This window comes from Branchiostoma floridae, chromosome 1 (genome assembly GCF_000003815.2).
Source record: "Branchiostoma floridae strain S238N-H82 chromosome 1, Bfl_VNyyK, whole genome shotgun sequence".
NCBI lineage: Eukaryota > Metazoa > Chordata > Leptocardii > Amphioxiformes > Branchiostomatidae > Branchiostoma > Branchiostoma floridae.
In genome coordinates, this window is record NC_049979.1 from 17383741 (window position 1) to 17398943 (window position 15203).

The 15203-nt window shown below is 41.2% G+C and overlaps 3 protein-coding genes across 18 annotated transcripts in view; 2 read left to right on the forward strand and 1 right to left on the reverse strand.

The window, feature by feature from the left end:
• LOC118423528 (echinoderm microtubule-associated protein-like 6) overlaps window positions 1-2683 on the forward strand; it is a 56354-nt gene extending 53671 nt beyond the window's left edge. For all 14 annotated transcript variants that reach the window (XM_035831717.1, XM_035831742.1, XM_035831733.1 and 11 more), the window contains one exon: window positions 293-2683. In XM_035831717.1, coding sequence (XP_035687610.1) covers window positions 293-317 — 25 coding nt within the window. In that variant the 3' untranslated portion in view covers window positions 318-2683. The remainder of the gene's footprint in view (window positions 1-292) is intronic.
• LOC118423628 (testis-specific expressed protein 55-like) lies at window positions 2613-4213 on the reverse strand. The gene is made up of 2 exons (XM_035831860.1): window positions 3853-4213; window positions 2613-3357 (listed from the first exon to the last, which is right to left on the reverse strand). Exons 1-2 carry the CDS (start codon window positions 4174-4176, stop codon window positions 3211-3213), a joined length of 471 nt encoding a protein of 156 aa, XP_035687753.1. The 5' UTR covers window positions 4177-4213; the 3' UTR covers window positions 2613-3210.
• On the forward strand, window positions 4123-12557 carry LOC118423605 (putative transcription factor p65 homolog). 3 transcript variants are annotated; one of them, XM_035831840.1, is made up of 10 exons: window positions 4123-4213; window positions 6814-7257; window positions 7454-7698; window positions 7893-8041; window positions 8410-8750; window positions 9173-9261; window positions 9433-9571; window positions 9701-9826; window positions 9974-10144; window positions 10292-12557. In XM_035831840.1, exons 1-10 carry the CDS (start codon window positions 4204-4206, stop codon window positions 10876-10878), a joined length of 2301 nt encoding a protein of 766 aa, XP_035687733.1. In that variant the 5' UTR covers window positions 4123-4203; the 3' UTR covers window positions 10879-12557. The 3 variants fall into 3 exon arrangements, with proteins under 3 accessions (XP_035687733.1, XP_035687727.1, XP_035687740.1); XM_035831834.1 differs by lacking the exon at window positions 4123-4213 and adding an exon at window positions 4458-4634; XM_035831847.1 differs by lacking the exon at window positions 4123-4213 and adding an exon at window positions 4641-4776.
• Window positions 12558-15203: the final 2646 nt, after the last annotated feature.

Here is a 15203-nt window from a genome sequence, read left to right on the forward strand (position 1 = left end):
GTGAGTTATTTGTGTTGATGTTGTAGACTGTTAACAATTAAACTAGCACTTTCTATTTTGCTGGCTAATTAAGCAGTCAATATGTTGCAGTCTTTCTTGACTTTTTCCAACTACCTCCATACAAAATTAGCAGTCACTTTAAAGCAGATCATGCATTTTCTGCATGTATTACTCAGTCATTGTTACAGAGATATTGTTTCGTTGGCTGATAAACATCTGTACTTAGTGCTACTAAAACATTTCAAGTAGAAATGTACAGAATGTGTATAATGTTGATTCTTTGTATCTGCAGCCTCTTTGTGTGGAAATGCCTGTGATCCAAGCAACAACTACAGTCTAACTGGCTGCGTGCTTCCAGAGATATTCCCATGTTGGAATACTGATAGGATGTCGAGAAGATCATGTGACCAGGAAGTCTTTGATGTGACACTGCCTCTAACAGTGGCTTTACAACACATACATGTAGTAAGCTTCCTAGAGATCCAGAAAAGTGTAGTATTACATGTAGTTCTTGGTCCCTTCCTGGGGCTAAGGTATCCCAGATGCCATCATGGAATCAGGAAAGGCAGGTTATTGCAGGATATTAGAGGTTCTGAAATCTCTGCATTTGGGCAAGTCTTCCCAGGTTTTCCTACTGAAAGTAAAATGGGAATATTTCCATGTGAAAACTACTTCTGGATAAGGCTTTTCTCCCAGTGTGTTGTGCTTGTATGTTGATGCACGTTGCTTGAGCCATGGCCAGCCAATATTACAAAATCTGTTTGATGACTTGTATTGTAGAAGTGAGCAAGTACTTAATACGAAGACATTGCCATGTTTTTGTTGGCAGCATATTCTTACTGATGTTGAAAACTCATAGAAATAACAATGATTTGGAAATCCAGTGTGTACTTTTTTAAATGAGATTTTCACTAATGTTGCAGGAGTTCTAACTGACTTCTCATGAATGGAAATTAAATACCAATTTCACTTTAAGCAATCCTACCATACTTAAGATGTTGGCAAATGATAGCTCTCGACAGAAGTACATGTATCTCCTCAACTGGCCAGCCCTACAATGAGCTTGCATTGTTTCCAGAAGCTAAGTGACGGAAGTAACCAAATCTTTTGTTGGCTATGTAGTATTTACTAAAAATGTATTCATACAAGATGTCTACTCCAGCAATATATGACACAGTTTTCCAAGATTGTAGACCAATGTGGACATCACCACAGATATAGAAGGCAGCATGTGTGCTTGCTAGTAATTAAAACATACTTGAATGGTTGTCATTGCCTTACGCTGCTGCATGACATGCATTGTGTAGCTGTGGTGTGTTTGTTTGGTGTACATACATACATGTACATGTAGGTGTTGGCAATTTAGGGCTAGTAGCTGGAGTGTCTGACAAAGGTTCAACAAAATGTTATGTTTAAAGGACACTCTACCTTGCCTCATTTGGTGCTAGGATGGAAAAGATACCACAGACAGGTTGGGAAAGGAATAAGGATTGTATAGAAATATTGGACTTGGTAGCCAGGTTTGAAAGGTGTTGGCGATCTTAGATAACATGGGCATTTTCCAAAGAAGCCATGTATGATGAAACATATAAGCCAGCATGTTGACATTTGTACAATACATAATGTTAACATGTATGCCTTGGAGTGACAGATTTCTGTACATGTGCATGCCCTAGACAGAAGGATTACAATGAATGGTAGAATTCAACAGTTTCAGAGCCATGAAGCACCGACAATAAGAAGTCTTATGGCTGTTGATGTGTGATTTTATGAAATTATATAGCAGATAAACAATGCAGACTGGCCCAAGGGTAATGATACATTGTTTACATGTAGCATATACATCGTACATGTACATGTATTAGAGGTCAGACAATATTTCTGAAAGGAAAGGCATACATATGGCTACTCAGTATATCCATACACAACATCAGACTTGCACCACATGGTACAGAGCCTGGTACCTCATCAGATTAATCAACATCAGCACAGTAAGATATGCCATTTTGAGTACAAGTCTCAATGCCAGAAGGAACAGATCCTTGTAGGAGTACTTAGATTTTATCTGCCCAATTATCAGTCTGTCTGATACATGTACCAGTAAGTCCAAGGAACCTGTTAGTGCAAATGGATTGGTGCATTGGTGGTTTGAATCCATGTTAACTATTTATGTATGTGTAGTGACATTTTGTCCAGAGACAAAAAAATGACCATTCCATACCTATGGATGACTTTTTTTTATCATTCCATACCTTTTTATTCTCCTTCCATGGGGGACAGTTTTGATAAACCATGCACACATTGTACTAGTTCTGTTTACGCTAAATTAATACAAGTGGCTATGGAGCTTATTCCTGGTCTGATTTTTTAATTGTCTTAGAGGTAGTGATGAATGTGTAGCAGAGGTTGTATCAACAAAAACCTCAGCAACTGCAATCAAATCAGTTGTACATTTTTGTGACTGGTGTATAATGTGATTTTTCTGTATACAAAGAGTCTGAAGTTTTTGTATGTTTTTCTTTGTTGATGCAGCTTACCAGAGGTAATAGGCATTAGATGTGTTATGCTTGATTACATGTACAACAGTAGTGCAAATTAATAGTCACAACAGCTCAAGGCATGTATAAATTTATTCGTGATGACCAAGCCACAGTACAATACAATAAAACAAATTGGTAATGCTATGGATGACTTCTGTCACTTTTTTCTATATACATGTACGTTTACTGCGTAACATAATTAGGACAGAAACCAACTGATTGTTATGCCTACCAATATTTTATATAGGCTTTGAGCAAACTTAGTCCTTTGATTTATCAACATGATCAGTGTGTCAATCTATTCACATTCTTCATAACTCCTAAATTCCAAAGGCAATGAAGTAGACATAGGGTCATGTTTGCTCTTTGCAAGGGATGATTCCCCTTAATTACTGCTGTTGATATGTATAAACCAATTCCATCTTTACAACTGGATGATTAATGGAAAGTTATAACAGTGAAACTTTTAAAGAATGACTGCTGAAAATATGTGTCAAATGACCACTGTAAACAGGTGCTCAAGATCTTTAACTTCACATTGCACTAAAAGAAAAAGTGCAATTATTACCCTGTCCTGAGCCAACCACAGACCATGAAATGTCATTTCACTATGTACATGGTACAGCTAGTAAAAGTAAAAGACCATGGGATGTCATGTTTGATATGCCAGTCATGAGCCTTGCTCCTGTTCTTTCTTTTGCGTCTCCACTTCCTTTGCCCATTTCTCTTCACGCTCTTTTATCATGCCCTCTACCTTTTCCAACATAAACTGCAGTGGGTCGGCTGGACGGTCGTAAACGATGTTGGCAGTCAGACCCTGAAGTGAATGCAAAGTGTTTAATTAATGACAATATCTTTACCTGTTTTGGAGATCTAGACATTATAGATATGTTCCACTTAAGGTTTTCTAAAACACGGATAGTATAGTATAAAGACTTTAAATACATGAGGTGACAAAGATCGAAGTACCGTTAACTTTTGAAGGCTGGGTAAATCACTGAATCCATCGAGTATAAGTTACCGAACCACTGCAGAAGAAAATTTTAGGGGACAGTTGCGCTATTATATTATTAATGGTATTATGCATTTTCATAAGAAATTAAAAGAGCCCCGAAGGTCGGGTTCGTTTAGATATATCTTCAAATACTAAGGAAATATCCACATGCATTGAATCTGATTTACCCCCTACTGTACGTCCACACAGCCAGAAATCACATTCATTGGTCAATTTTAGCATCCGAATAACCACCTGTTAGTAGCGTTATGTCGTTGAGATTAGCACAAAGCACCAGAACTTTGTGGCATTGCATACCTTAAACAGTTCCATGACCTGGTGTTTTTCCAGGTATTTGAGCGCTCTCGTGTAAGGATCCTCCATAGGTGATTGGTATCCGAATAATTCGTCCCTCAACTCTTCGTCCCAAATATCTGGCCCTCCCTGGTCGGCCCCTGCTGAGGTGAGCTCCCTCCGAATCTCCTGGTCCGCCGCCTGCTGTTCCGCCGTGGCCTCGGGGATGTCATTGTGACTCTGTTTAGTTTCTTGTTCCGTCATTAAGACTTTATCAGTCCCTCCTTGTTGTGTATTTGTGTCGTCAGAAGAGGGAACCACGTCCCCTCCCGGCACTTCGGACGCCATTGTTGAAGCGGAAGGATCTCAGTTTCCATGAGAACAGGTGGGTGAAGCGCCGGGAACACTATCTACTGATAATAATATTCATCCGCGAGTTGACCTGAACGCATTAAAACGTACAGATTCGTAAGGTAACTTAGTGCATTGTAACATTAGAAGAATGAGCAACATAACTTGTTTCCCTTAATAAACTCTTTATTATATTTTTATATCACAAAATTATCTTTTTATATTCTAAACATATATATTTGACACTTAGCGAGTTTATACACGTTTTGATAGTTTTCCATGTTTGCTGCTGTCATCACGTGATGATACTAATAGGTCGATAGGGGATTCCCCGAACGTCATCGGGAGTTTTTACTTCAAAATCTGGGGAATTTTGGGCCCAAAATAGGCACTGACATCACATAATTTTCCAACATCGTGGAATCCTTATATTCCCGGGATGGCTGAAACCTCAGGTAAGTGAATAGAAACTCTACATGAGTGTGTGTCGTAGATAAACTTTCTCCGTGCAACGAAGGACATCATCACGGAAGTGAAACTAAAAAGAGGAAGAAAGCGCATGGGGAGGGCGGTTTACATAGAGAGAAAGCTCAACAGGTAAACATTGGCAAAGATTGGTGTGTGTCTGCGTATGTAACGTTGATCAGAGGAGGATAATTTTCATCTTCAAATGCTCTACATTAGTTTGTGTGTGTGTGTGTGTGTGTCTGATGAACATTCTTGTAAACTTTCCGACCAAAGAACAATGGCTCTCTACAGTTTTCACGAGGTTTGCAAGATGTTCGTGAGTTCGCATATTTGGTAGACAAAGGAGGTCTCCTTCGGTTGACTTCACACGTATGATGTTTGATCATGTTCATGTTTCAGTTATCATCAGTGTGACCTTAGACAGGCAGTAGTAAGCGTGATCAATGCGTGTCTTATATATGAATATTGGTGATGGATTTTTCAGGTGTGACTGTTTGTATGTAACATGACTAAGCACTCATATACAGTGATCTATTGTTTAATACAGGCAACGATACTAATGTATTACTGCATGAAAGGTTCATGTAGTAACAATATTACATCTAATTGAAATGTTGTCGAAGACTTGTCGAAGACAAGTCAATGTGTCAGAAAAGTTAGCACATCAAAGGTGTAGCAATCCATACTGACAATCATTCTGCATGATGATGCCTCGTTGATTTAATTGACCAATTGGCTAGAACAGCAGATAAGAGGGAGACAATAACAACGCTGATAACTACGGATTTTGCCAAGGCGTTCGACCTTGTGGACCACAGCATAGCCGTTTCAAGCCTACTTGGAGCAGGTCTACGAAGCTCGCTCGCCAAATGGGTATGTTCGTTCCTGTCCACTAGAAAGCAGAGAGTGATGTACAAGGGAACGTATTCAGATTGGAGGGAGACGACCTGTGGCCTACCACAAGGAACAGTGTTAGGCCCCTTAATCTTCCTTGCTCTAATCAACAGTGCAAGTGAGGATTCCCTTGCTAGGAGGTGGAAGTTCGTGGATGATCTTAACTTAGCTGAGAGCAGGTTGATCCGGGACACCTCAACAATTCAAACGGACCTCAACAGCCTCGACCAATGGGCATCCACAAGAAAGATGAAACTTCACCCCAAAAAATGCAAAGCCATGCACGTGGTCTTTACGAGAACAGTCCTTCCACTGCCACCCCTGTCTATTGCTGGCCAACCGTTAGAGGAGGTCAAGATAGTTAAACTCCTCGGCTTGTTCATCCAGGCTGACCTTGGTTGGAACGTACATGTAGACCACATTGTCAAACAAGGCAACCGAAAGCTATTCATGCTTAAACAACTCAACCAGTTCGATCTGTCTAGGGATGACATACTTACCTGCTACAAAACATTCGTCCGTCCAAGCTGTGAGTACGCAGCGCCTGCCTGGCATCCTGGACTAACTGCCAGACAACGACGCAGGATCGAATTCATCCAGAAACGCGCATGTCGGATAATACTCCGCTCTGCCTACACTTCATACCCAGAGGCGTGCCGGATTCTGAACTTGTCTACCCTAGATCAGAGGAGAGACCACCTCTGCCTGCAGTTCGCCCAGAAACTCCTCCAGTCACCGGACTTCCGTCACTGGCTACCACAAACCCGGGGGGCTATCACTGGGAGAGCCACAAGGGCCAGCAACCAACTAGACACTGTCAAACCCAGAACTGAGCGCTATAAAAAAAGTGCAATCCCATATATGATATGCCTGCTGAACAAAAATAATGGAAATTAATGTTAACAATGCAACTGTATATTATCTATTGTATATATGTAACGTTTTTTTAATGATTTTATTGTATTTGTAGCACAGAGGTGCTGTACAGCAAGGCCGTAATTCAACCTCTGGTTGCCAGTGCCTTGTTTTTATTCTGAATAAACCATTTGATTGATTGATTGATTGATTGATGTAATTTAGAACTTGGGATTCCCCAAAAGAAAAGCTGTAGACTGCTCCACCCAGGAAAAAGTCACTACCACAATTATCAAGCTAGTTTTGAAGGTTGAAGACTGTTTCACCCTGACTGATTTATTTATAATGTTGTCTGGAATCCTCTGCCTTCAGAGTACATGTACTTATCATTGTGGCATCCTGCCATCTTCCTTCCAGATCCCAGCCTGCTGGATGATGTTTGTCCCAGCATGCCACTGGAGACCATGCTGAAACTGTTAGACCAGCCCGGACCACAGAGTCCCATGGATGAAACACAAAGAGCTGTTATGGAAGTTCTGGACAGAGACAATACTGCTGTCATGGAAGTGTTAAATAGGGACCCTACAGAGAGGGCAGCTCCTGTAGTTGTTAATGGAGATCCGGACACTTCCATGGTGGGGGTTCTCAACAGTGATGATCAAGTAGCAGTGATGGACGTGTTAAACAGGGACCCGTATGCAGGGGAGGTAACTTTTGTACAAGAGACAAAAACAAACATTCCTCCTCCAGGAGAACCAAACAAAATTGTTTATGTGGGAACTGTGGACTCTGTGAACAATGAGTCTATCACCATCAGTGGGTCACAGCTGCCCATGGATTGGGACACATTTCAAGAACTTGGTAAGCAGTCAATTTATTCTGTACCTGTGTGCTTATCCCAGTTGATATAGATTGCTGTATACTGTGGTGATGGATTTGAAAGTTGCACAGCAGCAATATTTACCTGCCACAAGTTTCTTCACTTCTTTGTGATGATTTGACATGTAACATTTCAAGTTGGACGGAATGAAGACTTTTCTGTCTTGTATCATTTCAGAGGAAATCATCAAGAAAGATGCGATGCTGTCATCCACAACTGTGAAGCAGGAGCAGCCGGAGCACAGGGAACTGGCAGCATGTAGGTTCCAGGCAGTAAAAGAGAAGAAACCACCGGTTATTGAGATCATTGAGCAACCCAAGGCACGGAGCCTGCGGTTTCGCTACGAGTGTGAGGGGCGGTCAGCAGGCAGCATCCTGGGAGAGAACTCCTCACCTGAAAACAGAACGTACCCAACCATACGGGTCAGTTTCTTACACACCTTCGTCATCTTATTGAGTTTCTTAGACATCATTGTACATATTCATCTTTCTATTAGAGTTGTCATATTGTTTGCTGTGATATCTTTATTCAGGTGTTTTCATTCCCTCGCTATCCATCTGTTATCCTTCTCAATCTGGTTTGTTTATTTAATTGTGTAATACCATTATCATTGCAGCTGCTAAACTGCAGCGGTCCTGCCATGATCCTGGTTTCCTTGGTAACCAAGGATGACCCACCCAAGCCCCACCCTCACAGCCTTGTGGGTAAAGGATGTATCCATGGCATCTGTAAAATCAACGTACCAGACTGTGGGGCACCAATCAGGTGTGTACAGCATCACAACATCTCTTTTGTCTATCGTTTATTTTTGTTTCTTGTCAATGTACTGTTATGGGTTTGTGTAAAATGCTCAAATCAAAAGTTACTCAAGCAAGTAGATAAAACTTGCAAACGGTGAGACATTTCAAATACCATCTGCTGTCTTTCATCAGTGAATAAACAGAATCTGAAGTCCAACAGGTATCACTTTACCAGAATCAGTGAATGCTTATGTTTATCAGAGATTAAAGTAAGACAATTAGAATACTTTTAAGATACTGTAACATACTAGTGAAAGGTTTATCTGCATATGTTTTAGCAAACACAACCGGTGTCATGTCCTGTACTGACTAGTCCTCCCCTCCCCCTGTCAGCTTCCCTAACCTGGGGATCCAGTGTGTGAAGAGGAAGGAGATCACCCAGGCTCTGGCCCAGAGAATACGGCTGGGGATCGACCCCTTCCACACCTACAGCAGACACAAGGGGAAGATGGACGAGGTGGACCTGAACACGGTCCGGCTGTGTTTCCAGGCCTTCCTGCCCCACCCTCAGACTGGACAGTGCACCGTGCCGGTCCCCCCCAGGGTGTCCATGCCCATCCATGATAAGAAGGCACCCGGAGCAGCTGAGCTGAGAATATGTAAGATGAACAAAGTGTCTGGCCCTGTGACTGGAGGGGACGAGGTGACACTGCTGTGTGACAAGGTCCAGAGAGGTGAGATAGAGTCTGATCTCTCTCTCCATTAAGACATACCAAGAGTCGTAGTGTTTCACAATCTTACTGTAACTGTTCTTGATGAAGGTTACACATCCAGACAATGAGATATACCAAATAACAGCTACTCAAGCAACTTGATATGATTTTGGAAACGGTCAGACATTTCAGATTTTTAGACTGTGACCTGCTGTTCAGCAAGATGTCCGCAGTACTGTCAATGACCATTTCCAAAATCTTACACAATGTTTAAGTAACTGCTATTTAGCATGCAACAGTTCTCCTTTCCTTCTTTGCACTTATCATTCATGTACATGTAATTGGTAGATGTACATGTATAGATATAATTGTACTTGAAGTTGTTTTGAATATCAAAACAAGTTCATGGATAACATGTTGATGTATATTCTTGCCTCCCCCAGATGACATTGAAGTGGTCTTCACAGCCAAGCCCATGGGAATCAAGTGGGAGTCCAGGGGAGACTTCTCACCTACTGAGGTACACAGACAGGTGAGGACAGGTGGCTGATACACTAGTCATGTAGACTTGCAATTTCTACACATCACTTTGTAATTCCCCATACTAACAGCATGTATTGTTTTCCTGCTTCATTGTTCTGGAAGTGTGTAGAATATTGTGCCTTCCAACTAATGTTGACCATTGAATTTTTTTTCTTTGTAGGTTGCCATTGTTTTCAAGGCTCCTGCATACTTTAACCTGACCATAAAGGAGCCAGTCAGAGTCCAGGTGCGGCTGAGGCGCCCGTCCGATGGGGAGGAAAGTGAGCCATTTGACTGGACGTACACTCCAGTGGACAAAGGTGTGTTTCTCAGTGTTGGAGACAGATATTGTGTGCAAAGGTACTTTTACTAGCTTGCAGGACCCAAATTACTAGGACTTGGAGTATGACTATCTAAGTGATTTGTTTTGTCCATTGCTTGCCCCACAGATGAACACAGTGTTGAGTCAAAGAGACGTAAGAAGATGCCAGACTTTGCCAAGTTCCTGAACGTCCCTCCCTGCAGTGGGGCAGCAGCAGGGCCACCTCATACACACCGGATGGCAAGGTCCAACAGTAAGTATTCTCAACTTCTCCCATTAACTATTTTAATGCTTTAGGATGTTTCTCTCATTACCATCTCACTATACAAGGTATGACTGCATATGGCAGACATGTTTTGCATTGAGTTGAATAAATAAGTAACTTATAACATTCCTGCAGTGAGAGGCATTCCCATGGAGACACTACAGACACGCCCATCCCCAGCAGCTGCAGCAGCATCGCTGCCTGTGTCCGAGGATGTCCGACAGCTGTTGCGCAGGAAAGTCCAAGGTCAAGGAGGATCACAGCAGCTGTTCATGCCTCCCATGCAAACAGGACAGTTCAAGCAAGGTATGTTGGTTGTGATTATTTGAGTGTCTTCCATGTATTGAATTTTATAATGGAATATTGTGTCATTTCTTTTGTGTCTGTTTGCATGTCTCTGCTTCAGATATCAGATGATATGAAGAGTTCTCAGGAGTCTGTTTGCTTCCACAGATCCAGACCTGGCTTTTGTCCCCTCGAGTCAGCCTCCCACCCAGCCTGTCCTGGCTGCTGCAGGCTCCGGTGCCGCTGCCATGAGAGCTGCTCCACCAGTCTACCCACCATCTTCTCAGCCAGCCTACCCTCCCCAGCTCTCAGGAGTCACCCTCAGTGGGCTGATGCAGGCCACCAAGTCCAACATCCCCCAGGCCTCCAGGGTGGACCCTACAGGTGTCGTCTACAACCCCTCAACCTTCATCAGCAGGGGTGGGCGGAAGTCTGCCAAAACTGCAGCGTCTGCGGCTAAACCAAAGCCACCACCGACCACGACTTCCTCTGCCTCAGGGGACAAGAACAGCTTCACAACAACAGACCTGTCATCACTGGGACTGACTTTCACACAGGTACAGGTACAGAAACCAGACCCACAGGCAGGGGCGCAGGCTGAGGTTTACCTGGAACCGTACCAGGGTGGGGATGAGCTGTTAAACTCCATAGATATCAGCTCCCTGGAGCTGGGGTCGGAGGTCACCATTGATGCCAACACTCATGCTGACCTTAATGAGTTACTGGAGTTGGTCAAACAGAACAAGGAGGAGTGAGAAGTAGTGGGGTTTGGAGATCACCATTCAGTTGGAATATGATTGTAGGTCTGATTTTAGCAAAATGGTCAACTCATAGCAGTCTTAGTACACACTGTATCTTAATTCTTTATCAAAGTTGAACTTTGATTTACATGAGAATTGGAATTACTCAAATTTACGACTGTCCAACTTCAGTCTTTGCCAAGAAAAAAATCCACTGCTATTGTGACATCACCTCATGTAGATAGAGGTTATAAGGTGACACTGCAGAAGCACAAATGGCTCATTCCTTGACAAAGACCAGAGTTCTACAGTCCAAAATTTGGGTGAGTCCAATTTTTGTGTTGAAAATTACTTTTCGACTTTAATTAAGTATGACTTCAAGTTCAACCAACACAGATAAACTTTCAAATGTACTTTGATTGTTTTAGCTCTGCGACCACTAGTTACACTGCATGTAGAAATGCCATGATTTGTACATTGTACAAATGTACTTTATGCTGAAGCACTACATGCTAAGGCAGCTATATAGAATCAGGAGCTCTTTAGTGTAACAGAATTTTCCCCACCTAGCTTACATTGAGTAATATTACATTTATTTTGTCACGTAATGTAGTTTGAATGTCAGGTACAATGTTTAAAATGTATATAAATCTTAAAGTCAAATCTAGTATTGAGGTGCTTTTTATTGTTAAAACATGGACATTTTTGTTTTCTCATCCAATGTTTTATCCAATGTTATAGTGAATTTTGAAATTTGATATGTAAACTTAAGCTATAGTTCAGAAATTTATGATTATGAATATGGTCAACATAAAAGTCTAGACCTGAGCATGAATATATACATTCCATCTCAGTTGTCATATTTTATGGGTGGTGTGGTTGTTTCTGTTCAGTGCACTGTTATTAAGTGTGAGAGCCAAGCTTTCTCATGTCTGTAAAATGTGTAAATACTGCTATACTAGCTAAGCAGGCCTGGCATTGCTGAAAGATGGGTACAGTAATTTCATGTATGCAAAATTTTAGGAGGTATCGATTCTGACTGCATTCCCAGTGCAGAAGTATTCTCCTGAACTTTTTGTAGGCATGCGAGTGTTATGAAAATATTTATGTTTGTAGTCAGCCAGAGTACCTGCCTTGAAAGTGTGTCTTTTAAAGAGGTTTTAAATTTAAAGGTACCTGTGTGACGTGACATGTAGAAAGAGACATGAAAATAGACTAGGTAGAACCTTATTTGACCAAATTTGTGTATGGTTCCAGAGGTGGTTTATCTAATAGGACGTCTAACATAGAGACATTTTCTACAGAATGGGCCTGATTAATTCAGCAAACATGGATATAGGAAGGAAGGGAGTGATGTAGTGTTTTGATTTGTATATCTACAGCAATCATGTAAAATGATGATTCTGTTGGAGTGATTAAGGGTCTGAAAAATAGCTTCATTCTCAATGTTTCTATTGCTGGAAGTACTATCTACAAATGAATAAATGGTGACTGCTGTGTTTTTTATATGTTTACTTATATGATTGTTTTAACTTCAAACGTGCTCTATGAACAATACTATGTTTTTAATTGTGTACAAATGCACCTTGAGATGTCTCAAATGACTGCGAATTCAAGAATTCAGTGGCCATTTTTTGAGCCTGTAACATATTTTGTACATAACAGATAAATGTCTATTAAAATTGAGAGTGACATCAGTGTTTCATATAGTGCTGATTTTGAAGCTGTTAATTATCTTTTAGCATCCTTCATCATATTCAATGTCTAGGCCATACCGAGTTGACTATGGCCGACGTCCAGACATACATTTATTTTGGCATTGGAAACAACAACATTTTCCTTGTTAGATGCTCACAGGTACGGTATGCATATTGTGTTACAAAGAATATCAAATATGGACTGGACGGTATTGAAGCGCCGTCTAGTGAACGGTGACGGTACTTCAGCCAGAAAGTAATTGACAGTCGCCAAACGGCACTCCACTTTAGAAGCTGGTGCTATAATTAGGTTCTGCCTGTTCTGCCTAGTGTCTAGCGATTTTACAACATCAGTATCGTGCGGCTAAATTGGATCTTTTCTAAGAATGGGGTAAGATACAAAATGGGTTTTGGTGCTATCAAACCCATGTGTGGACTACATCTGCAGCACCAAGGACATCCCCTATTCAGTACCGCAGACACAGGTCCAATGGAAACGGTGCTGACGATCAGGACATGGTGTTTCAAACCTCTACAGACACCAACATTGTCCAGTAGTTCTTACAACATTCCATTTCTATTTTCAAATAGTCTATTCTTACAGGGAAGGATCATAGAAAAGTTGCTATTGATGTTTTGTTCACGACGTGTTAACTTAAAAGTAAACGTTCTTGGACGTCTTACGTACTAAAAAAAAACCCTCCATGGTGGTATCTTTTTTCCATAGCAGCTATTGATTGTTACCAGGCTTGTCTACATGCACTAATTTTAGGCTGTAACATCAGTTCGGTTATCTTTCACTAATACAAACTCTTATTTAGATAACGAAAAGGACAATACATATCAACATACAGGTTTCCCCTTTTATTCTCCAAAGCTCATTGTACATTTTGTATCTTTTAAACATAATCTCTTGTAAATGTATATACCTGTAAGTACAATCACGTCATTAAGACATCACACGCCAAAACTCTAGGTTTGACTCGTCTAGGTTCAACCAACCATCATGGCGACCGTGACGTCACATGTAAATACAAACAGTAGAGTTAACCATAGTAGTTGCTATTGACTTGACGTTATATTTTTCATACTGAAGCAACATGACTAAATGATGTGTCAGTCATCATCACTTTTATTTACAGATGATTTAGCGTCATTTCTACGTGGTATATTTGAGCGCTACTTCTTAAAAATAAAAATAGCGCTAGCCTTGCAGTGTTTGTCTTTAGTTTTCAAATCGTCGGTTGACTTCCCCGGCTTGGGCGTTTCTGTCATCCCAGAATAACTGTTTGTCTTGCTTTGTAGTTCTTTGACGGGGCAATTAGGTACATAAATTGTGTGCAAGGGGGCACCTTTACTTCTTCTGGGGCCGCTGCATTTCAGCACATCGGACAAGAATTCGAAATATAATGGACCGTTTTTCACAGAGGCTGTACAATCGAGTGGCCAACATTGGTGGAACACTTTAGCCATTGTTACCAACCACGCCACACGGCAGTTGCAGTGAATCGGGTTACCGTGAACAAATACCCGTGGAAATGTTCTTCCTCTAGGCTGAACGCTCTCAGAAGAAAAGCCCAAGTTTGCGTCTGAGAACGTGGTCAGCCTGTTGTAGGCTACATTCAGATAGCTTAAGCGTGCCATGCCCTGGTTAATAGCCAAGTCAGCCCTGACAGAAGTTAACTGGTTGTGTGACAAATCCAGGGACACCAGCCACTTCATGTGTTTCAAAGATTCCCATGGAAACGTTGAGATGAGGTTGAAGCTGATATTTAGGGCGTTAACATATGGAAAGCCGGATAAGTTGCCGATTATTTTGATACTATTTTGGTGCAGATTGACCTTGTTTATTAACGGTAATAATGGACGGGCGGGTAGGCTGGTTATGTTGGATTTGGGACAGATTAGGCTTACGTAGACGCCATCTTGTACATAACATTCAACAGGAAAAGGATCGTCAGTGGGTTCAGCAATTCTTATCAATATAGTAAAAGTGAAACACACCAAATGTTTCAAGTTCATGATGAGCTCTTAGAATTTGACTATTTGATCTCAGAATGGTGACATGTAATGCTTTAATGAGTATCTAATCAACAGTAAATCATTAACATTGAAAGACTAATGACCTTTGAAATATTTGCTAGTTAACACAAAACCCGTGGTTTAAATCATTAACAATGAAAGACTAATGACCTTTGAAATATTTGGTAGTTAACAAAAAAACCGTAGTTTGTTGTTGATAACGTCGCCGTGGAACTCAAAATCTGCAGTAAGATAAGATACACAACAACTTATTCATTATTGTCTGCTATTGGTTCGTTTTTACTAACGTTACATGTGTCACTTAAAGACAAATGATAAGCAGATGTTATAACAAAAATTACGATGGTCAATGTCGGAATGAAAATGTAGTGCTCCTCAGACCGATATTTAAAGGATAAGATTACAATAATCACACGTGTGGAAAGGTGGGCACACCTGCAGGAGAGCGATGTGGTGATGTGAATCCGAAGCAGAGGATGACGTTATGCTGTCTTTTGGCGTGCCTAGCGTTTTGTCATCGTCACCAAACAGCTTGTTATCTTCCTTCTTATCCAGTCTCTTCTGCACCTCTGTATATCCACATTGCCGAGATTATCACAG